Raw genomic sequence first — 24,544 nt, forward strand, 5'->3', positions numbered from 1 at the left:
GAGGCTTCTTCTTTCATCAGCTACCTCTCCTTTTTCAAAGAACATATTGATTGGCGGCCTGGATCCTAAAATACTTTCCCATTTGCTCTTTGAACTGTTTAAAAGCCTCAAGAGAGTCTGAGCCAAAGAATCCCTTTCCTTCAAAAGGCAACATCCCAAGCGAGATGAGATTTGTGAAAGACTCCAAACGTTTTTTTAAAACGTGCATTTAAATCTCCTGTGCCAAGTATGAACAGTAAATGGGATGCAAAGAAGAGGCATGAATAAAAATACCTAGAGAGGAAAGTGACCAGGAAGAAAAGAAAGGGCCAGACAATGAAGAGTGGCCTAATAGAATAGGAAAGCATAAGAACGTGAAGCAGCAAGGATGGCATAAGATTTGTTGTTCCCCCTGAAAACAAAACTATTTCACAATGTAAAGACAGGGTGCAGAGAACAGGGTGGGTAAGAGGCCATGAACAGGACTGTCTACACATACTGGTCGTCTAAAACTAAACTATGCACTCAGACTTCTAAAACAGCACTAACCCCTGGGCTTGTACAGATTCTTGTATCTATCACAAGACTGCAAAAAACAAATAACAACAGCCTCATGTAAGTGATTACTTCCCAACCGTAACTTTTAGAATACTTTTTCACATCTGTGATTATTCCCTTCCACTGGCAATGCAGGGATCTTTCACAGGACCAGAGATACCTGAAGTTATCCTGAATTAAACTCCCGATAATACTAATGAAGGTTGTCGAGGGCTTGCAGCTGGCACCCTAACTTTGTTTTCTCCAAGTTATGTTCCTATGTTATTTATGTTATTATGTTGGGAGCCAGCGTGGTGTAGTGGTTAAGAGCAGTGGTTTGGAGCAGTGGAGTTTGATCTGGAGAACCGGGTTTGATTCCCCACTCCTCCACATGAGCTGCGGAAGCTAATCTGGTGAACTGGATTTGTTTCCCCACTCCTACACACGAAGCCAGCTGGGTGACCTTGAGCAAGTCACATTCTCTCAGCTTCACCTACCTCACAGGGTGTCTGTTATGGGGAGGGGAAGAGAAGGTGATTGTAAGCCGGTTTGAGTCTCCCTTAAGTGGTAGAGAAAGTCGGCATATAAAAACCAACTCTTCTTCTTCCTATATAAAATTCTGAAATGCAGTGTACCTCCCTTAGCCTATCAGGTTTGTAGGAATTCAGAGGAGTACAGCTTTTATTGTAGCAAAAACTTTTTTTGGACTAGAGACCACTTTGTCTGGTGCGTGGAATGGGTCCTCACTAGGCAGATATGAGTTTATGACAGTAATTTTGTTTTTATTCTGCTGCTGTTTACTATTTTTCTCCATACCTTATATTTATGTCTGCTTATTGAAAACCCACTTCATGCATCTGATGAAGTTGCCTCAAGACCACAACAGCTTTTACTAGAATGCAAACCTGTTAGCCATTAAAGTACCATATGACTCTTTTTTGTGAGATGACAGACTCAAGTCAATAGAATTTGCTCTTGTTCTCAGATCTGACAGTCTCCAGAACCTGGAGTTCTGGAACTGCTACCCTTGAAAGAGGTAACACTTCAGGTAAAACCATTAAAAAGCTTTCATTGATGGAAGATCATGATGATCAGAATTTGCATCTTACCAGTGGTTCATTACCAAACGTATCCCTGGGAATATCCTCCCTGAATTACAAAGTTTGCACTTCCCTAGTGTTTGTTTAATGTTTGGGCCGGTTTGTGAGTACTGGAAGATAGCATTTCAGCAGATTCAATGTCGAAGGAACAGAGCATCTGCTTTAATCCTTCCTATATTTAAAAAAGTTGTGGAATGTCCTTATCAACCAGAATGCAACCATTCCCAGAATGCAACGAGAGGCAGGAGAAATTGGTACACATGAGATGTAATTCCAAAGGAAGAGGAGTTTCTACTGCCTGCACAACATTAAGCAGCCGCAGCAGAAATAAACTGCAAATGAAAATATTAACACTAATTTGCAAAGGGCAAACTATACATGTAATTGCTATGAACTTGTCCAGTGGCAGTTGTTGGACACATTGTACTAAATCTGAACTTTCCACTCATGCACTATTCTTATTTACTTCATTTATACCCCATCTTTCTCCCCAATGGGAACTCCGAACGGCTTACATCATTCTCCTTGTCTCTGTTTTATCTTCACAACCACCTTATGAAGTAGGTTTGGCTGAGAGTGTGTGGCTAGCCTAAGGCCACCCAGCAAGCTTCCATGCCAGAGTGGGAATTTAAACCTGGGCCTCTCAAATCTTAATCCAACACTCTAACCACACGGGCTCTTCTTGAGAAAATTTGATTTGTCGATGCAGATACTCCAAGAGCATTGGATTTATTCTGGCAGAAAAAGGTAAACATGAATGCACATAAGACACAAGATGAAAAATTGGGATTCAAATTAATATTTCCAATTCCTTGTGCCTTGAGACTGCAGATTTAGGGCATTTCCCAAAGGCATTCCTGGCTCAAACAATACACAAAACAGAGATGCAGAAAGGTGGGCTGAGGAATCCAAAGCAGACCTCTGAAGCTATCTGGTACTGCTATACCTTTTAATTACCAGAACATCTAATTGCTGTATTTGGATGGGGTGTTTTTCCCCATTGACACTGCCTACTGCAATCATTTATCCTTTATTTTCCATACAGGGGGCAAGAAGAGCTTTTTAAAAAAAGTATTTGATAATAATAATCCTTAGCACTCACGGAGCACTTTTAGTGTTCCGTGTTTCACATATGTTATCTTGTGTTCCTTACAACCGCTCTGTAAGGCAGACCCAGTATCACTACTCCCTATAGTGTCCATATAAAAACAGCTCCTTCCACGCCAGCAGGTACATGATGTGCCTATGTTACACAGCCCGGATAACCTACAAGAACCAATGAACTCTGACCGTGAAAGCCTTCGACAATATTTTGCCTACGTTATTGTTTGAAAAGCCTTTTAAACTCTTCTGTCTCTAAAGTGATATAAATATAGGTAAATACCCTGGCTTCAATAGCATCCCACAGGAACCACCGCCTCTATCCGGTATCAGCCTGCCAAGGGGCATACCTCCCATTGCCACCCTACCCTGCTTTGCTTCCTGTTACGAGTTGGCATTTTCTGAAACTTACTAATAACTTAAACCAAACCCCATGCAATACCTTTGAGGCTAACATTCATACAGTTCCACTGTAATAGTGAGTTATCAGTGACACCAAACTAACTACTTCCTCTTTGTGCCACTGGTACAATCCCCCGCCTCCCGCTGAATTATCATCCTTTTAGCACTCTGTACAGGGTAGATTGGCTAAAGGGTGATGATGAGATAACTACATTGCATTCGGAAAGTATTATCTCAGCTCTCTCTTTCCCAGTTATGGGCCTCAGTCAACTAAATCTGATCCAAGATGTCCAACACAATTCAGAGGTGATCTGGTTCACACATTTTACAAGTAATCTGCTATGATCCTTGGCACCGGGAAATGTAAACTGGCACTTCTGGCGTTCAGTAATGGGGTGCGGTGGGGGGGGGGTTCGTCTGATCAGTCGGGTCCATTCCTATCCCCTAAGAAACAAACCTCCCTTTAATAAAAGAAAAAGTTCGACTTTCTCCAAGTTTCTTAGGCCATTTATGCCGGGGAGGTTTTGCCTTGGAGTTGCTGCTTTCTAGAGGCACAGTTAGTTCCCCCATCCAAATTCTGAAAACTCAACCGCGAGCCCCCGTGCAGAGTCTTGAGGATTCGGTTGGGGAAAATGTGCCTCTAGGGAGCAGCCAATCCAAGGCCACATCTTCCATGTGGCCCGCACCTCTTTTTCCATCCCATCCCAAGCCAGTACGGGTGGGCAAAACGGGAGCGTTGCCCCCGCCAGCCCAACGAGAAACCCCCAGCACCTCCGTTTGCCCTGGCGGGGTTCCCTCGGCCGCCGGCCCCTCTCCTCTCCTCCTCTCCTCTCCTCTCCCCCTACCGTGGGCCTTTTCCAGGCGACGCCCTGCGTTTTGGCCGCCTTGGGTCCCAGCTCGTTGTAGCCGAGGGAGGCGGCGGCGGCGGGGAAGGCGGGGTCCTGGAAGAGCCGCCCGGCCTGCACACACTCGTCCCGCAGCGCCTGGAAGTCCTGGTTGAGGTGCTTGACGGCCTTGGCGTTGCTGCCCAGGCCCCGGGCCGCCGCGCGCTCCTTCGCCACCTTCGCGGCAATCCCAGACATGACGGTCGCCTCCCGTCCAGCCGACGCCGACGCCGCCTCTCCCCGACGGTGGCGGCCCAAGGCAAGAGCCGCTCAGCAGGCAGGCAGGGGCGGCGCTCTGGGGCGGGTGGGCTGCGGGTGATTCATCGCGGAGTGGAAACAGATCCTCGGGGTGGGGCCGGGCCGGGCCGGGCCGGGGAGGCCAGCTGCCCCTCTGGCTCCGGCCCCGCGGGTTGCAGCGGGCGGCCCTGCCGGCCTCGAAGCCGCCAGCCCCACCCCGACCGGTCCCCGCTCTGTCGTGGGAACGAAATGTCTCAACCTCCCGGGACGTTCTGCTGCAGATTGAAGAGGAGCGGTTCTCTTACCAAGGAATTGCAAAGGGAGATTGGGGAGAGAAACGGCTGCATTACGGTTGCTCGCCAAGCTCAAGTCAATGCATCGACCTGGGCTGAATCAAGACCCTGCATCCCGGGCTCGTGACCCCGGCTGATTTCCCCACACCCATCTCGCCCCCGGACGTCGCAGACTCTTTCTTCTGCACACCACACCTCAGCCCACCACGCCTGCTAGTCACACTGACAGGCGGTTCGCATTGACATCCGAATGCTTGTCTGGATTCACTCTCCTCGACTTAAAGGCGGATGGATTCACATTCTAGCTGTATCTGAAGAAGGGAGCTGTGGCTCACGAAAGCTCATCCCCTGCCAGAAAATATTCTTGTTCGTCTTTAAGGGGCTACTGGACTCTGGCCCTTTTCTACTACTGCAGACAGACTAACACGGCGACCCACTGTGGGAACGAAAGGCAGAGCTGGGTATCATCTGCATGTTGGGGATACGACATCCCAAAGGAGCCTAGGATGCTTTGGGCAGGGCCAGGGAATGGTGCAGGGAGCAAGCACGTGCGAAGTACAGAGAGAGGAAGGACTAGGTGTCAGACCAAGGCAATTCTGCAACCCATGCTGGGTTGGCAGATGACCAAGTCGAGACATCTGTCTGTTGATGCTCCACCCCCCACTCCCACAATCTTGGGTTCTGATGTGCTGTGCCTATCTCATGAAAAAGGGTTCAGTCCTTTACTACTAAGGTTGCCACTGCCAGGTCCCTCTTCACCATCAGTGGGAGGTTTTTGGGGTGGAGTTTAAGGAGGGTAGGGTTTGGGGAGGGACTTCAATTGCCAAAGCGGCCATTTTCTCCAGGGGAACTGATCTCTGTCGGCTGGAGATCAGCTGTAATAGCAGATCTCCAGCTAGTACCTAGAGGTTGGCAACCCTATTTACTACAGACCCAAAATATGACAGGCCTATTCCTTAAACTTAGGAATCCATCTACCTATAAAGCATGATATAACAAAAAATATTCCTGTTAATTTCATGCAGGCCCTTCTCTCTTATAATGCTACTAATTGGGCCAGATCTCAGCTATTCTGTTGGGATTACACATTAAACATTTCGTCACCTTTCTTGGCACAGAGAACCAGTATTCTTAATCAGACCAACGGTGAAGCATTGTTCTTCATCTTATTGCCTTTCCTGATGAATGCGTACAGGCAATGTGCCATGATTACTAGATGGCTGTGGGAGAACCAAACTGCTTTCCTCCAATAAGACATTGGTGCGTCATTCCCCCACCTAGTAATTCAGTTGCTGAAAAATCATACTTTTCCATACAACGACTGGCTAAAACTGCTTTTGAATTCCCAAAATACCTGAAGTCGGGCAGAATTTCGAGTATACTTGCAGTCTCACGGGGAATGCTTGGGCCCCCCTACTGCAGGTTCGCAGGAGGACTCCTGGGGTATTTAAAGCCCAGCGTTACCATTAATTCTTGCTGTAAAAATAGCATTAATTGTATTTGCACCATTCACTTCAGTGCCTGCAAACTAGTTTCCTGTGGCTTTGCCAGCAACATTGAACCTTGCAGCTATGTAGCCGGAGACCAAGGAGATGTGTGCCCACACCCTCTGGAGGGAGAGTGGGAGGGAAGGGAGGAGTCACAGAATTCCAGAGGTTTTTTTTGTTTTTTTGTACTTGTGAGGTTGTCTGGAGTCATTTTTTCCATGTGATTGCAACATTCCTAGTGATTCAAGCTGCCGGTCCCCCCCCCCCTTGCAGAGAGGGACAAGCAAATCTGAAGCTGTCAAAGAGGTTGACACAGACAGAAGAGAACGGAAAACAAAAGTCCAGTGGTACTTTCAAGAATAACAACATTTATTTCAATGTGAGCTTTTGTGAGTCACTCACAGCCCACTTCTTCAGTTATGTGAAAAGGAAATCATATTAGGAATTCTTCTTATGGGGAAGATTAGAAGCGGAGGGGGAGCAGGAGTTGAAGCAGAGAGGAGAGTGGCCATTTTCTTTTGTAAAAACCTGGACAAAATCTATTTATTTACTAGTCTGCCTCAAAACTCAAACCCCCCCACCTCAAGACTTTAAAAAATTCCATACCCCACCTGCATGGGAAACCCTTGCTTCCCCATGACAGCCATTCCCTGTCTAGTTCTCCTTGCGAGAGAGCATCCTCGTGGTAATTTCCCTCACAACATCCTCGTCTCACCCCCACAGCTCTTGTTGCTCCCTGCTCCCGTAACCACCAGAGGATTTTTCTGGTTTAAAAAACAACAACCCAGTAACTATTATATCCCTGGCAATTACCTTTTAAAAATAGAGGCTGGAAAAAGTCTTCTGGTGGTATGGGGTGGAGGGTGTGGGGTGGCCAGGAGTCTGAGGCAAGGATAACGGTACAGAGTAGGCAGGACCTTCAAAAATATGTACCCTCCTGTTTGCAGGAAGCCAACTTCATTGCCTCTGCTTAAAAATGAGAATTACCTTACTAAATTGCAAGCTGTGCCATTCTTTCTGTCTTTATAGCAAAATTTGACTAAGGGTATATGTTATTTTTGGTTGACTCAGTTGTAAACAGTCTCATGTAGGTGAGACACGCATTGCATCAATAGAACACAATGCCCTTTGCTGAGCAGGATGGTTGGATGCCACCCTTTTTCATTTTTGGAAATTATTTCTGACCATTTTTAATTGCTGCTTCTATTCCCATTTTTTAGCAGTGACTTCCACAAATAAGATAATGTGGGGCACTAACCCCATGGCACAGAGTGGGAAGTTGCAGTACTGCACCACCAGATGGGCATTTCACCACCGGATGGGCACCTGCTGATAGGGTTGCCAACCTCCAGGTACCAGCTGGAGATCTCCTTCTATTACAACTGATCTCCAGCTGATAGAGATCATTTCCCCTGGAGAAAATGGCCGCTTTGGCAATTAGACTCTATGGCATTGAAGTCCCTCCCCTCCCCAAACCCCACCCTCCTCAGGCTCCACCCAAAAAAACCCACCTGCCAGTACATGGCAACCCTACCTGCTGATAATAGACATGGGGATATCAATGGTGTTTAAGGCATACTTTCCCCACCAAGGCCAGCACAGGCCTCCAGGCAAAGATTCCCTGTGGGCACACCACCAAGACCCCGTCCATTCATCAGACAAAAAGCAGTAACTAGGCTGGCTCCACGCCCCACAGGGTGACCACAACTCCCTGTAATGTTGTCTTCCTAGGTTGCCCATCTTGTCAGCCCCACTCCCCACTTCTCATGCACAAAGCCTTTTTCATCAAGCTTTTCTGCCAAATATATGCTGTTTCCATTTACTCCGCAGTAGCCTGATTTTTTTTACTAATTCAAGGAAAATATGATGATTGTTTTTGACTAAAGGCACCCATGATTGGGCCAAACAGCGCACCAGGGAGTTTCAGATCAAGAAATTGGCATTGGGGTGGTGGTGAAAGAAGGCTGAAGTCCCTCCACGCATGCCACACTTGCAGTCTGGATCAGGAACAACACGTGGGAATTGAGGAGACTATCTGACTGCTACACAAGGTGGGGATGCCAGACCCGAACTGTTTGTGATGTGTAAGAAGGGGAGCCTGCTGTGGGAAGGGTACTTATTCACATCCGTGTGTGAGGATGCTGTCTACACTGCAACAGGAAAATGGGAATAACACCACGGCTCATGTGGCAATCGTGTTTGCCACACAGCATATGTAGCTGTCCCTGAGTAGGAATTTGAATCTGGGATTCCCCCATCCAAGGCACTAGCCAGTTCACCCTCTGGCTATCACAGTTCTCACTACAGTAAGTGAAAATACAGGCCGGATTTCAGTCAGATCTGCTTTCTCCTTTAGGTGGTATGTCTTCATTTTACACAATTGTTTCCTCTCCCTTTTGATGTTGTCTTAAAGCATCATTTCTGCCCACTCTTGTCATGTCGCACAGCCAGTCTTTCCAGCGCTACAAGCAAAACACGAGAGCTGCGTTTTGATGCCCAGATGTGCTAATATATTCCCTCTGATCCCCTTTGCTCAGCCTCAATGGCGGGCTGCTACTTTTCAGCGTCTGTTCCACCGAAGGCTGCGCCATTCTGTGATGTTCTGCTGCCAGAAACTGCTGAAGCACAACTGCTGCCAATTTAATATGCTTTTTTACCAATGGGGAATGTGAACCAATTGTTACATAGTTTGTTGCTGAGTCAGGATGTCCTTGGAGCCAACCTTGGCTCATTCTCTTGCAAAGACTGCTTTTAATATTCTGCACTGCACACGAATAATGTTGAAGAGCCATCTGTCCTATGCAGGGTGTGTCTGCACGAAGCAATGTTTTATAGTTGAAATATGCCGGTGAATAGCTGTTCCATGCCACCATGTTGTAGTTTGGTTTTACATGAGGCCTACTCTTAAACATTACAGGAGGATCTCAATATGCTAAAAGGCTATCAGGGGCCACCATTCTTTAAATAATTGTTGTTGTTGAGGAAAACTTGGCAAGTATGGTTACAGCACAGCTGCCATCATAATTACCTGTTAGGTTGCCAGCTCTGGCCTGGGAAATTCCTGGAGATTTTTTTTTGGGGGGTGGGGGAGTTTAGGAAGAGATTTCATCTAGAGTCTACGGTATACCATGGAGTCTAGCCTCTGAAGCTGCCATTTGCATCAGGAGTACTGATCTCTCTAGTCTGAAGATCATTTATAATTCTGGGAGATCTCTGGGCCCCACCTGGTGGTTGGCATTAACAATCTGTACTTTGTGGTTTGTGCAACTACCAGATATAATTAAGAAATCCTTGCTGATTTTGCCTGCTTCTTGCTGCCTGTTTGCATCCCAGCAGGGAGGGTATCCCCCATATTCGGGCCCTTTTGGGGGCCACATGGCTGCAAGGGGCCGCACTCAACCCCCCCAGTTCAGCCATCACAACAAACCAGAATTATTTAACAACACAGCTACGAACCCTGAAATTCCAGTTTGGTGCCACCCAACAATCTCTAGTTTATCGGACCAGCTGCATTCAAACGTCACAACTGATTGGGAATCATCAACCCATGATTTATAAACCACAATTTATTGTGATGTATGAATGAAGCCCTAGACTGTGGTAGCACACAGACCCAGATTAATGTGTGTGTAGGAGAGAGAAGAGCCTCAGCCCTAGGGCTGCCAGCTCCAGCTTGGGAAATTCCTGAGGATTTGGGGGAGGGCAGAGTGTAGGGAGTGTGGAGTTTGGTTAGGAGAGCAAACAAAGTAGGCAGGTGATGTGACGCTATAGATTCCATCCTCCAAAGCTGCCATGTCCTGAAGGGGAACTGGTCTCTGTAGTCTGGAGATCAGTTATAATTCTGGGAGCCCTCCGGGTCCCACCTTGTTAGTGACCCTACACAGCCCTGGTCTACGTGTTTTAGTCTGTGTTGTCAGATAGCAGACTAGTGTGATAGTAGACCAATGTGAGTAATGTTGTATTTGGATTGGCCAAGCCCTCCCACCACTGCCTGGTGGCAAGCCCAACCATTTCTTTTACCATCATTTAAAAAAAAAAAAAAACCTCAATCGTCTGCATTGTCTGGAATGACATTGCAGATGGGTGGAAGAGGTAGATACAAACGAATGATGAAAGAAACTCTGTCCACCTCACACTTTGAAATCCATCACTTTCAATTTTAACTTGCCGGTTGTTAACTAAAACCTGACAGCTCTTAATGGACATAGACATTTCCATCCCTTTTCAAAGATTATTTATTACTGTTTGTGAATTAAAAAATAATCCCTTTCTGGCCCTCGAAATTGTCTCTAGGTGGAGCATGTGCACCAGTTTTCACTTTTAATTGTTACTTTAAAAACAAAAAATGAGAATACAGGTCAGAAACTTCAAGGCAATGGGTAACTTCACACATGACATTTTGCTTGTGATTTGCTTGTGAATGTATCATCTTCATATAAGGAAAAACATGTGCCACCAATTAGGAAGCCCAAGTTAATACATGGGTTGGGAAGGCACCATGTGAAGAGCCTTTGGAAGGACAGAACTAACAATTAGAGGCTTCTATGAAAGGTGCTTTTATGACTGAGTAGATCAAGATTAAGAGCCAGCATGGTGTAGTGGTTAAGAGCAGCATACTCTAATCTGGAGAATTGGGTTTGATTTGCCACTCACATAGCCTGCTGGGTGACCTTGGGCTAGTCACAGTTCTCTCAGCCCACATGGAGGCAGGCAATGGCATACCAACTCCAAATGTCTTAAAAATCATATGGGGTCGCCATAAATCAGCTGTGACTTGACAGCATACACACAGAGATCAAGATTGTATCAATCTATGAAGATCCATGAAGAGTTTATTTACTGATTTACTTCCTTTATTTCTCCCCAGCGAGGGCCCCAAGCAGCTAACATTATTCTCCTCCTCCATTTTATCATCACTATTCACTACCCTGTGAGCTAGGTTAGTGTGTGACTGGCCCAAGGTTACCCAGCAAGCTTCCATGAGAGAGTGGAGATGCAGATCTGGGTCTCCCACATTCTAAAGGCTATTCAACATTGGTCTCCATTCACAGTAATAACTGTAATGAGAAGAAACAAGTGTGATGGCATAAGTTCCACAAGTGTGGAACATAAGAACTATTCTGCTGGATTCGTCCCTTGAAGGAAGAAAACAACACAGTCAGTCCTATTGGTATACTGTAGTTCCAGTGAACAGCAGAATAGGGCAATGGAGGAGTTTGTTGGAATCTTCTCTCAGCAGCCAGAGAAACTACTTCGTAACCACCTTGCCCCATTCTGGAATCAGCTGCAGCAGAATCAAAGATGCAAAACAGCAAAAGCAGAAGAAAAACATATAATTTGCACACTTTTTGCAAAATTCAGCATCTCTTAGTGCAGAAGCTGGGTTCCTTGTTGGTGTAGAATCTTATGCGTATTCATTTCTCTTATTTATTTATTTTGTTTGAAAAGTGTCTGTGCATCCTTTCTGCCAAAACAAGGCATTCAAAGTGGTTGGCATGAGTTCATACACCAGAACAACATTTATAAAATCAACAATAAAGTAGACAGCAGATAAAAACAACAACATTCAACCGAAATACAAAGGGCACAGGAGAAACATACAGAAATAAAATCAGGAGCAGCTTAAAACTATCTAAACAATTCAGCAAATAATAGGGCAGTCACAGAAAGGTTTTTTTTTTTTTTAAAAATGCGGCATATGCACAGGCTAGGGTTGCCAGCTCCGGGATGGGAAATACTTGGAGATTTTGGGGGTGGAGCCTATGGACGGGTTTGGGGAGGGACCTCAATGGGGTATAATGCCACTTATAGAGTCCACTTTCCAAAGGAGCCATTTTCTCCAGGAGAACTGATCTTTGTCGCCTGGAGATCAGTTGTAATCATAGGTGATCTCCAGCTTCCACCTGAATGTCGGCAACCCTAGTTCCCCAAGAGGAAATGGCTGCTTTGGAGGGTGGAGTCTATAGCATTATTCCCCTCTGAGATCCCTCCCCTCCTCAAACTCCACCATCCCCAAGCTCTGCCCCCAAATTTCCCCACCCAACAGGCAACCTACCTTTGTGTGCCCCTCTGTCTTCAGCAGTTCACCTGGAGGTTGGATACTCTCGCACAGGCTGCTCTGAAGAATTTTGCATTCTTCAACACCAAATGCTCTGCTGTTGGTTCTAGTAGTAGTTGGATATACCAGGCTAAAAAGTGTCTGTTATTCATCACATGAAAGCCACCATTGTAGCCTCCAACCACTGGTCAAGATGCTGTGATATTTTGGAATATTTATTAGCACTATAAAGCTATTGCATGTTATTATTATAATGAACTTTCATCTGTATAGATGGTACAAAGGAGGTGAAAGGTTGTCTTATCTTGGTATATGGACAGAATGGGCCACGTGGGATGAGAGTATAAGGAGACAGAGAGCTTGGATGATAAAGGGAGAAATGGGACAAGGCTTCTTCTTGGAAGAATGGGCTGGGAGGAGAAAGAGGGTTCATAACCACTTGAAATTGTCTCTCCCCCTCTGCATTTCCTTTATGGGGATTTTTGTGAGATAAACATGGTCTCAAATACTGGCAGCTGGGTGAGGTAGATGTTTCAGAGAAAAAGCTGATGGTAGAAGAAAGGGTTTCCAACTCTGGGTTCAGAACTACTTGGAGATTTGAGGGTGGAGCCTGGGAAAACAGGGTTTAGAGAGGGGAAAGCAGGGTTTAGGGAGGGAAAGGACCTTGGTAGGGTATAATGCCATGCAGTCCACCTTCCGAAGCAACCATTTTCTCCAGAAAAAGTTTTAAATAAATAAATAAGCAATTTATGTAGTCTGGAGATCAGTTGTAATTCCGGGAGATCTCTGGTCCCCACCTGGAGTTTGGCAAGCCTAAGTGGAAGAAGAGTTAGGCTTCACTTTCTCCTATCCTTTCCTTGCTGTAGTCTCTTCTGAGGGACGGTGACTTTGTTCCGTTACACAGGGCCAAACTAGGTGCTACAGCATCTTCAGGTCTGACCCATGGATGCTGCCACCATTTCAGAACGGAATTCAGGCCATTTAAAAATGCTGCAAGGGATGTTATTCCCTTCCCACCCTGTTTCAGCACTTGAAAAGGTCTGTGTAGGGGGACACAATCACCTCATCCCACCATGCTGTCGGCCCAATGATCTGGCCTTCACAGCATTTTTAAATGGCCTGAATTCACCTCTAATATGGAGGCAGCATCCATGGGTTGGACCCTTGGACACTGTAACCTCTAGTTTGACCCACAGATCCGCAATATTGGGTATAGTTTGGCCCTAAGAGATTCGAGAATGTTGTACATTTAGCCAGCAGGTGTCAGCATTGCTCCCCTATATTTGCTGTACCGCTGTGAAACCCTCTGGGGTCAGCAGGCTTGCCTGACAATTTCCACCTTTCATGTGCTCAGTTTGGAACAGGTACTGCACAAAGAGCTCCATGTCAATTTAAAAGAAGAAATAATTACTACTAATAGTTGCTACTACTTAAAACGTGTGTATTTCTTTGAAATTTGTGTTGGTATGTTGTATTGCCCTTGGGGAAATGAAGCCTTTTGACACTTAACTTGGATCCACTGAAAATTTTCACAGACAGAAGGGATTTCTGTCTGTGGAGAGTTACTTCCTCCCCTCCCTCTCCTGTTGCAGCCCAGATGCCCCTCAATACTGCCTCTGGGGGACAAGGGACCACCAGAAACAGTATGATGGGGAGATCTGGTAAAAATTGCACCAGCACCCATCCACAGAAATCTTCAGGTGGATCCAAATGAATGACTGGCTGTGCTGATGTGATGGCCTGGAATGCTCATGACCCTTCTCAGGGTACAAAACTGCCAATTAGTTTGCAATCACGTTTCTGTGAGGGAATGGAAAATTGGCAGTTTGTCTGGAATTAAAACCTGGCATAGCCCTTAGGGACAAGATAGCTTTGTGATACAGGCTCAGTAACGTCTGAGGTAAGGGAGCAAAAGGCCAGGGAACCCAGAATAAAGAAGAACGAAGCAAAGCTACAGAGTGGGCAATAAATGAGAAACAGAAACAAGCAGGTGAAGAATGCATCAGATCTGAATTCCATTTAAACTAATGGCCAGTTCTTTGACCACAGTTCTTTGACCATAGTAAGAGACATCTTGCTCAAACAAAAATAACTTCTACAGTATAACATATATAGAGGTGAAATGTGCATATTCTTCTCTTATACACTTTTTTTTCTCTTGGAAACTGCAAGCTGATGCCCTGCTTATATTTCCATATCCAGCCTGAGTGCATTTGAAATGACAGATCTTTGAACTCTGGACCTGAAAAAGATCAGCGATTTGCAGAGAACTTGATTACTGTGTACTCATACATTGATGCTGTCAGTATGGGAAGAGAAAGCGGTTTTTAATGGCGGAAACTACCCATGAGATCTCACAAAATTGAACAAAGCTAGCTGACTATAACAAAAACAGCAAGGAAGCGGGAAGTTATTTGGAGAGAGTGATCCATTGGGGCACTAATCAGAGTAACGATGTCTGTGTGCATGCAATGATAAAAATGAACCAGTGCGGATGACTAGGGCCATTTCAAATGCTATGAGTGTCCTACATGGAAAACAATTATGCGTCTGAAAATCATGGTGTTTATGTGTACCCGCTACCCAATGCTCCCACTCACTGTCCCAGGACAAAGAAGAGATTGTCAGAATCTTGCACGTTACAGTTGGTTGTACTGGGTTCAGGCTCAAATGTTTTTTACATTTCTTTTCCTCTCTTGCAAACTGTGAACTTCAGAGTTACTGGAAAAGAGTGAATTGCAGGTTGGAGGAATGACTCCTACTTTAATGAACCTCAAGGCTGTGAAATCTTGGAAACATCTTCCAAACTGCTTTTTCTTCCATTGGATGTCCCAGCCATATTTGAGTGTATGTATCTAAAGACTCTGAACCCATGTTTCAAGTTTTCTTTAGAATGCTGGCAATTACGGTGACACATGGCTTTGGGAGAAATCTCTCAATTCCAGAACAAGTCCTTAGAAAGCCAGAGCCGAGGCACTGAGAGTTCTGTTGTAGTCCATGTGTTATAATTGGCAATGGTAATCAGAGCAATTCCCAGAATTTCAGGAAAAGCCAGTTATGTGAATCAATCCTCAAGAGCATTATAGGCGCATAGTATCAGAGGCAAGAGGCTTAGACTCTGCACAGTGTTGTTCCCTGCTTGGAGTTTTGCCTTTGAATCGCAGCAAATGATTCAGTGGCAGGTGGACTCCTTAATGTGAAATGGTGCATATCTTTTTGGATATCTGAAATGGCCGACGAACCCCTTTCCAGGTTGCGCCCCTGAAGCTAAATATTTCATAACTCTGGAAACTGAAAAACTAGACCTTCCCATTCAGACAACACCTCACCCGTTCTTGTGACTATAACGTCCATCCAGTCCTACTTCCCTTCCCTCAGTTTTGGTTCCTTTTACAATACTTCATATCTACTATACGTTTCTTAACGTTTAATAAACTTCGCTTCTCATAAAAGTGATGGAGAATTGAATGGATGCTAGATTCATTGAACAACTTCCTTTCAGTAGTAATCTCCTTGTTTCCACCCTTTTGTCCCTTCCTTTTTGAAGTGTACATATTTGCTTTATAGCGTTGCCTCCTTTTCTGACTGGGGCTGGACTGTGTTTGCTCACTCCACCCTCACCTGGCCCTTCACTTGCACGCTTTCCACCTTTCCTTTATGCCTGAAGTTCTGCTGTGCTCTTGCATCGTACCAGGAGCGGAGTGCTATGGCAAGTGTAGCAACTAAACTGGCCCGAGAGAAGGCAGCATTAGAAGGCCTTGGTTCCAACGCCAGTGCAGTGAAGTACTTAAACCAGGATTTCGAGGCTCTAAGGAGGCAGTGCTTGCAGTCAGGTAGTCTCTTCAAAGATGAAGAATTCCCAGCTTGCCCTTCTGCTCTTGGCTACAGGGATTTGGGGCCATATTCTCCTAAAACTCAAGGCATTATCTGGAAACGACCCCCGGTGAGTATATACTTACTGTTGACCTAATACACTGCTTGATGCATCCACATCCTTAAGAACCCGGCATACACCACAGGGTGAGACAGTGAAGCCAGGTTTTAACGTGTAAGAAATAAAGAAATTCACCGGGAGCTTCACTGTACTAGAAGGGTTTTAGATATTTCTTACTGCCCATTATGTTATGATTACAATATTAGGATGTCTGATAAGTTATAATTTTATACTGACCGCTGAGGAAGGCCTATCCAGGCCGAAACACGTCTGGTCCTTTTTGGATCTCATATTGGTCAAAGAAAGATTGTACATCACAGTTGTTTATGTTTGTATATACTGAATGTGTAAGTTTTTGCCTTTACTAGGAGTTTTATGCTTTTAATCTACAATAGCCCTGAACTCCTCAAAGGAAAAGAGGGGTAAAAATGAAGTAAATAAATAAATGAGAGGTAGTGGTCCCCACTTTATGAATGAAAAGATGTATGTGGGTAAGGGGATTCCTCCCTTGCTTTATCTTACTGTGTTTTACTATTCGACCACATTTTTTCCCTAGCCTGCCTCACTACTGAAATTAGAAATGATTTGGGGGCAAAGCGTTCGGCAGAATAAAGCAAGCAAGGAAAAGTGTTTAGCTCTCCTCATCCAAACACACATTTTTGTTATAAGAAGCAGACAACACGCCACCTGCTTTAAATGTGAATGAGGCAGGCAAATGGATTAATTAGTGTGGCTTTGCTCAAAGCTCATTAAGTTCAGGCCTTCTATGGAACTTTTTGAACTTTGAAAGAAGTTTCCCTTTAATTTTTTTTCATTGTCCTTCACCTCCATCTTGCCCGCTTAAACAGGAACAAATGTGCTGAGGTTTGCTCCCAGAGGTTTCCTTTGAAAATTGATAGGGTTGTCAATCAAATCACCTATAGTCAGGAACATTTTTGGAGCTGCAAAGTCTTAAGTCAGGGACAATTCATTACATTGCATGGAAATGTGAAATGTGAAAATGAAAAGGCATCTATTATGTTCCATGAACAGTGATGGTTTGAAATAAGGGACATCTGGCAACATTCACAGTTGAGAATACCTGGAAATGTTCTTTTGTAAGACTTCCTTCTGTGCTCTGCAATAAGCTTCAGCTTTGATTATCAAAACCCCCCAACAAAAACACTTCCACTCTTTTAGAAGTACTAGTGGCTAGCCAAAACAATTTGCCCACTTTCTCATACAGTAAACAGAAGTAACTTAAAAACCGCAACTCTCCCATTAATAATTATGTTAGGACAGCTGATTTTTTTTCTCCAAGTGAAGAAATGTAATAAAAATTATCTTTTTTTCTTTTGTTTTAAATTGTTCCCTTTAATGCAAGGGGTTGGATTTTATCGCTTTCCTCCCACTATCTTGCACATTTTATGCAGTGTCAAAGGTGACCTCTAAGCTTCCCTTGAGTTTTGGAAGCAACTAATCCAATAGTGCAGACGCTGCATAGACTGGAGAGTGTTCGCAGTCCAGACGTGTACACCACGGCCTCCTTGTCTTCCTGTTAGCAAGAGGCTATCAGGAAAAGAATGAGAACTAAGTAGTAGTGAAAAAAGAAGGAAAATAAAGATAAAATCACAAGGTGAAATGCCACAAGCTATTTTTAACAAACATTTTAATGAAAGAACCAAACGTCTCTGAAAAAGGCACTTACTCTCCTTGCACTTGGGGAATATTCCAAAAGAATGGCAACTGAAATGTATAAAAGTAAGCATTTCAGTAGGTTTATAGTTTTTTTTATTTAAAAGGAAAAAATCAACCAGGCGGGTGTTGATGTCTCTGCTAAAATCCTCCAGAAACAAACAAAAAAGCAAATACATGCAAACATACTTATTCTTTTTCTTATTTCTGTGTTGATGCAACTTGCAAATTTTCACGGATTTGGGATTTTTTAAAGCAACACCACTGGAAAATATTGTATTCATTGAGGTTACTTACTTCACTCCTCCACATGAAGCCTGCTGGGTGATCTTGGGCCAGTCACAGTTCTCTCAGAATTCTCTCAGCCCCCACGGAGGCAGGCAATGGCAAACCACCTCTGACGTCTCTTGTCTTGAAAATCCTATGGGATCACCATAACTCAGCTGTGACTACTTGATGGCACTTTCCCCTACCAAACATCAACATAGGTCTATGGCATTGTGAGTTCTGCTGGCATGGCATCTCTCTCTCCCTTAAATGACATGAATGTGATGATAGTATACCTTTAAAAACTGCAGCACACTGAAGGTTCCAAACAGGAATAGCTAGTCTATTGTCAGCTGAGCCAGAGCAGTTTGAACAATAGAGATATATAAGAAGGATCTTCTATATGAATAGATATTGTAATGTTGTCTCTATAAATAAAACATTTGTTGATGAAGGCCCAGTCTTCATAAGTATGAAAGAAAGCACAACAATGTAGATGGGTGAAAAAATCAGCATGGACTTAAATAAGGTGTGTCTTTATGGGCATAGGTATACATATGGGACTATTTGTACATTACATTTTGTAACTGACATAAAATGTTTGTTTTGAGGTACAAACCTGAAAAAAGCCCTAGGTTTGCAGAAAAATGTGAAATCTAAAAAACAAAAACATGGGATGTGTGTGTTAAAAACTCGAAAATGATAAAATAAGCTCCTATAGCTTTAAGCAACAGATTACCTCAGTGGCTGTTGCTAGGCAATCACAGATTCCAGGCTTGGTTCTATCAGTAAAAGGCATTTGAGAGAGAAGTCATTGGGGCAAGGCCTGGTTTGGGTTGCCAGCTCCAGGTTGGGAATTTCCTGGAGATTTTGTGGTGAAGTCTGAGGAGGGCAGGGTTTGGGGAGGGGAGAGGCCTCAGCCAAATATAATGCCAAAGAGTTCATTCTCCAAAGCAGCCATTTTCTTCAGGGGCACAGAACTTTGTGTTCTGGAGTTCAGTTGTAATTCTAGGAGATCTCCAGGTCCCACATGAAGGTTGGCAACCCTATTCCTGGAAACAACCTCTGGTTGACTTGATATTCCATGACTTGCATGACTCAACTAGGAGGGCTGCTTGCTACTGTTCAACTGCAGCCACCCTGTGAAAGCCAATGTGATGTAGCAGTTAAAGCTTCAGAGTAGGGTCCGGAAGTCCAAGGTTCGAATTGCCATCTTCTTGTGGAAGCACACCGGGGGATTTTGGACCAGTCACATATTTTCAGCCTAACCTATCTCAGAAGGTTTAGGGAAGGATAAAAAGGAGAGGAGAATAACATAAGCTGCTTTGGTTCCCACTGTGGAGAAAGGTGGGGTATAAATTAAGTAAATACATAATTAATATAGCTGAAGTTGGGAGGCAGATAAAAAGTAGGAGAGGAGAGAATGAGACAGGGAAAGGAGTGAGAATATGGTGGTTGCCAGGAGGAGAGAAAGAGGAAATAGTGTGGGGAGGAAGATACAGGGGAAAGTGAGGTACCACCCCCCAAGTCTATGAGGGTTCCCTACCATACAAGTAGGACAGGCCCAGTGGCTGTCACCACACAACTGGGTCACAGTTTTCCTAGTATAGGCTGCCTAGTATAGGCTGCCCGGGGGAGGAAAGGTTGAGAAGGAAAGCTTAAGACAGAGGGGCAGATAAATGTAGGCTGGCTGTTGGGTAGGAAGGAGATAGAGTTGCCAATTCCAGGTTAGGAAATTCCTAAAGATTTGGGGGTGGATCCTGGGGAGGGGAGGGACCTCAGAAAGGTATAAGGCCAAGGGTTGCCAGGTCACTCTTCGCCACCAGCGGGAGGTTTTTGGGGAGGAAGCCTGAGGAGGGTGGGGTTTGGGGAGGGGAGGGACTTCAATGCCATAGAGTCCAATTGCCAAAGTGGCCATTTTTTCCAGGTGAACTGATCTCTATCGACTGGAGGTCAGTCGTAATAGCAGATCTCTAGCTAGTACCTGGAGGTTGGCAACCCTAATAAGGCCACAGACTCCACTCTCCAAAATAGCCATTTTGTCCAGGGGGCAAAGGACACATGACTGGGCATATTGCAGGTATACTGCCTCCATTAACTACTAGAATAACCTCAAGTTGATCCTTTTTGGCTTTGAAAGTTGCTTCCACACTAGCTGTTTAGTCTGGAATTGCCATTTTCTTATCATGCTTGTTAACAGAAAATCCAGAACATTTGCAACCTATTGCATCCCAGTGCTGCTGTGTTGATGTCCATTTTTTCAGACCTTATTTGTGGCAATTAAAAAATAATAATTCTTTTGCCCTTGGATTTCTCAGGATTACTGTCCCTTTAAAGTTCCTTCTGTTTTTTTCCGTTTCCATTTTTTAAAAATCACCTATTCTTTTCTCCAGATTGGCAGTCAGCATTCATGAATCAATTGTTACTTATAAACCAGGGTGTGAGTGTGTGTCCTTAACTGCTGCATTTCACTCTGAAGCCAAAACTGGACTCATGCTTTGTTTTGCTTTTAGGATTGTTATAATGCGGTTATAATTAAGATAAGAAAAAGAGAATAAATAATAAATAATGAGAATTCAATTACGGTAAATTGTAAAGCAAAAAAACAAAACACTTCACCCACTCATCCCTGAACAAGAACTGTGGATTAAGCATGGATTTAGGAATGCCAGGAGGAAACTAGTTAAACTGTAAGGAACAAAAGAAAAATGGCAGATAAAAGCAAAAGCGTGTGGCCCATTATTTGCTTTAGAGGACCAGCAAGCAGAACACAGAGGACAAGACCTTCCTTGTATTTGCCACCTAGCACTAGTATCCAGAAGTTTACTGCCTCTGAATGTGGAGGTTCTCTTTAGTTTCCATGGCTAGTAGCCATTGATGGGCTACTCTTCCATGAATCTGTCTAATCCTCCTTTTTAAAGTCAATTTTGCTAATTGCCTTCACTATATCAACTGGCTGTGAATTCCACTGTTGTGGATATAATTCTGAGTAAATGTATAGTTGGAACTTGCCTACCTTGCTCTTCTGGCTCTATTGACTCATTAGCCCATGCCCTTTTGGAATGCCGCTTTTACGAGGAACTTCGATCGCACTATATTTCCCCCCTTTTAATACACAAATCCAATGCCTCTGTGACTGACATAATGCCTTTTTTACTAAGTGATAGGGACCCCAAGGCTACATTGTCAGTGGCAAGATTTGTTTCAGTCCTTATATCCCTCCAACACTAGATATATGCTGCTCAAGATCAATTGATCAAGGAGCTTCTAAGGGATAAAAGGAAAAAGGAAAGGAACTTGCCTACCTGTCAGGTGGAGGTTTACCAACCTCCAGGTGGTAGCTGAAGATTTCCTTCTATTACAACTGATCTCCAGGTGACAGAGATCAGTTCCCCTGGAGAAAATGGCCACTTTGGCCATTGGACTCTATGGCATTGAAGACCCTCCCCTCCTAAATCCTGCCCTCCTCAGGCTCCACCTCAAAAATTTTCCTCCGGTGACAAAGAGGGACCTGTAACCCTAGTGATGGTAGAGGCCACAGTCAAGCCCTTGTCACTTGGACTCTTTGATGCTGAAGTTCCTCCCCTCCCCAAACCCTGCCCTCCTGAGGCTCTACCCCCAAAATCTCCAGGTATTTCCCACCTGGAGCTGGCAACCCTAGTTTGGCGGGTATTACTGGATTTTACAGAAAATATAGTTCTGTATTAAGTGCTTTGTGGAATCCCTGCTCCTATTCTGCTTGCAGCTGTTTGAAGAAGAGACATCACTGAGCAGGACAAAAGTGGCCTAGCGTGCAAACAGAAGAACTAGATTAGAGTCCAGTAGCACCTTAGTGTAAAAACAGACTTCCTTTCTTAGCAGACACAACCCAGATGTGTTCTTGCTTTTAACCTGCTGTCTTCAAACATCCTTCCTTTCCTGGGATAAGATATCTTATGAACATGGAAGCAAAGAATATCAAGCAATTAACACCAAGATTTTATGAGCCTGCCTGCATCCTTTGCCTTTCTTCCATTGTTCACTGCTCTTACCTGAGGCTGCAGGCTCCTGATTGCAAAATGGCTGGTCTGCTGTACCTCTAGGCTACATGCTGGATGTGAGCAACGTAAACAGCTGCTCGCTGCATGTGCTGACTCATCTCATTGTCTGACAGCATACCTCAAATGAGATCTGATCTTTCAAAAACTGCTAGGTAAGGAATTCCAGCTTCAGTCTTGAAAGCAGTGATACCCGTGTTTCCTTTCCTTCCCCAACAACCCACTACAGACCACACTTTCATTGAGAATACTGTAGAATTCAATTGCCAAAGCAGCCATTTTCTCCAGGTGAACTGATCTCTATCGACTGGAGATCAGTTGTAATAGCAGGAGATCTCCAGCTAGTACCTGGAGATTGGCAACCCTAGTGTTGGAACATTAATAATCCTTGCTTTACATGTCAGTATCCACTGAAAATAGTCAGTTGTAGTTGATTTGATAACATTAAAATGCTAACATGTATAATGTATTCAATCTAGATGTATCTTATTTAATCAAAGCATGTATATCCCTCTTCTTAGCATATGGCTCATGAGGTAGCTTCCAACAGTTATTCAGTTGACAATAACAATAAAACAGCAACAATTAGTGGAAATCTACCATGAGCCAGATAAAACCAGCAAATAATCTAGAGTGCACAGTAAAAAAAGTATTATTAAAAAATCATAAAAATTAGCAAAAAAAGGTTTATGCGAGAGAAACCTTCCCCCATGTGGTGGGAAAAACATGTTTCTGGATCTCTATACCTGATCTTTAGTATGAGAGCAAATGGTCCTTTGTATAACAGAAAAACCCATACTCAAAGATGCCCAGATCAAAAAACCCTCTCATTTTAGTCCTAGTCCTCAAACACTATTTATCAGCTTCATCTTTTATCCCTATTTACAATTTCTACTTCATAAGCACCTTCCTTGGGTACAGACTTCTGAAAATTTGCATGACGGCTCATCACTGGGCCTGGTAACTTACTGTGTTTTACACAAATGGACTATCTAATTCAGCCATTATTTTCAGGAACTAGTCCCGAATGCACAATTCATTGTTGGAGGAGCAACTCGAACAGATATTCGTCAAGGAGTCCTGGGTGAGTAAATTAACTCTAAATATTTATTTGTGTGGAACAACAGAAACGCCTTTGCTCTTCAGGGAAAAAATATAAAACAAGCCTATGTTGAACTTTATGATCACAGAAAATACTATTAACTAAGCATTTGTTTTGAGCTTATAGACTGGGACTGACATACTATACTTTTCTTTGGGCTGGTCCTAGGTTTGCCAGTCCCCAGGTGGGGTCTGGAGATCTCCCAGAATTACAACTGATTTCCAGACTACAGAGAAAATGGCAGTTTGGAGGATGGAGTGTATGGCATTATTATACCCCGCTGAGGTCCCTTCTCAGGCTCCACCACCAAATCTCCAGATCCAGCTAGGATTGGCAACCTAAATTGGTCCACATGACGCTATCAATGACAGTGGAAGATTTATTCTTTACCATACTGATTTAAAAGTTGAATGGTCACTGATGTGCTCACCTTGGTAGTTTTATCTGACTTGAATATTAGTCACTCCTCTACATGTTGTGTCTGAAGCAGCTTGCAAAGTTAGTAAAACCAGTAAACCAGTTCAAGTGGATTAAAATGTAGTAACCTAAGAAAAAGTGCAGCAAGCAAAAACATAGATAACAAACAGAATAAAATATAGTAATTCTGAGTAGTAGATAATATATAAAATAGTATACACAATACTAATGCTTGGCGAGAACATCCTTAAATGGATAACCCTGTGTCTTTCCCATTGTCTATACTAATTTTAAGTTTGCAGTTCACTCAATAAAAATAAATTAAAAATTGGTATAACACGCAGATAAGCATTAAATCCATAAACTCCTAATTCATCATATTACAACTACATAGATACTAGCAGCTGAGTAGTTTTAATGCACAGCTGGGCCTTGCTAACCAGGCTATGCTCTTCTCTTCACTGTTGCTTAAATCAAATCAAATAATAAAAGATAAAATGAAATGAAATGAAATACTCAAAACTTGAGCTGGGGGAGTAACCAAAAAACGTTTTACTATAAGATAGGTTCAGCATGGTAAATAGTACCTGTTGCTTCAAGGTCAAAACAACCAAGATAATTGTAATTGAAGAGGAAAAAAATAAAGGTCTCACAAATGATTTGAACAAATGATTTGAACAACTATTTAAAATTAAAATGTAAAAGAAATGTAGCATTCAGCAGCACTACTCACAAGAAATAAAATTAATAAAAAGAACGTGAACGAAAAGCAGTAGCACCCCTCCCCGCAAAAAAACCCTGCCAGCCCAGATAACAATAGCAAAAGCTAGGCTCGGTCTTTCAAGGGCGGGAGGGGAGTGACCGTTTGAGCCAACCGAAGTCAGTCATTTTCAAAACAGAAACTAAATACCAAACAACCCCAAAATCTCAAAAGAATATCTGAAAGAAACAGAAGAGAGAGAAAAACAGATACAACTAAACTCAAACATTAAGTATTAAAACAAAACTCCTCAGAGCAGCAACTACACATGGCTG

General features: G+C 43.7%; 2 protein-coding genes across 2 annotated transcripts in view; one reads left to right on the forward strand and one right to left on the reverse strand.

Annotated features, from left to right (window-relative positions):
• Positions 1 to 4,207, reverse strand: part of CAPN2 (calpain 2) — a 44,444-nt gene extending 40,237 nt beyond the window's left edge. Inside the window, exon 1 of the mRNA XM_056852668.1 lies at positions 3,965 to 4,207. Within this exon, the coding sequence (XP_056708646.1) occupies positions 3,965 to 4,201 (237 nt within the window). The 5' untranslated portion in view covers positions 4,202 to 4,207. The remainder of the gene's footprint in view (positions 1 to 3,964) is intronic.
• An 11,577-nt stretch (positions 4,208 to 15,784) lies between these two features.
• LOC130480216 (calpain-8-like) overlaps positions 15,785 to 24,544 on the forward strand; it is a 66,859-nt gene continuing 58,099 nt past the window's right edge. The window contains exons 1-2 of the mRNA XM_056852665.1: positions 15,785 to 16,021; positions 23,005 to 23,074. Of these exons, the coding sequence (XP_056708643.1) occupies positions 15,785 to 16,021; positions 23,005 to 23,074 (307 nt within the window). The remainder of the gene's footprint in view (positions 16,022 to 23,004; positions 23,075 to 24,544) is intronic.

This window comes from Euleptes europaea, chromosome 7, assembly GCF_029931775.1.
Source record: "Euleptes europaea isolate rEulEur1 chromosome 7, rEulEur1.hap1, whole genome shotgun sequence".
NCBI classification, from domain to species: Eukaryota; Metazoa; Chordata; class Lepidosauria; order Squamata; family Sphaerodactylidae; genus Euleptes; species Euleptes europaea.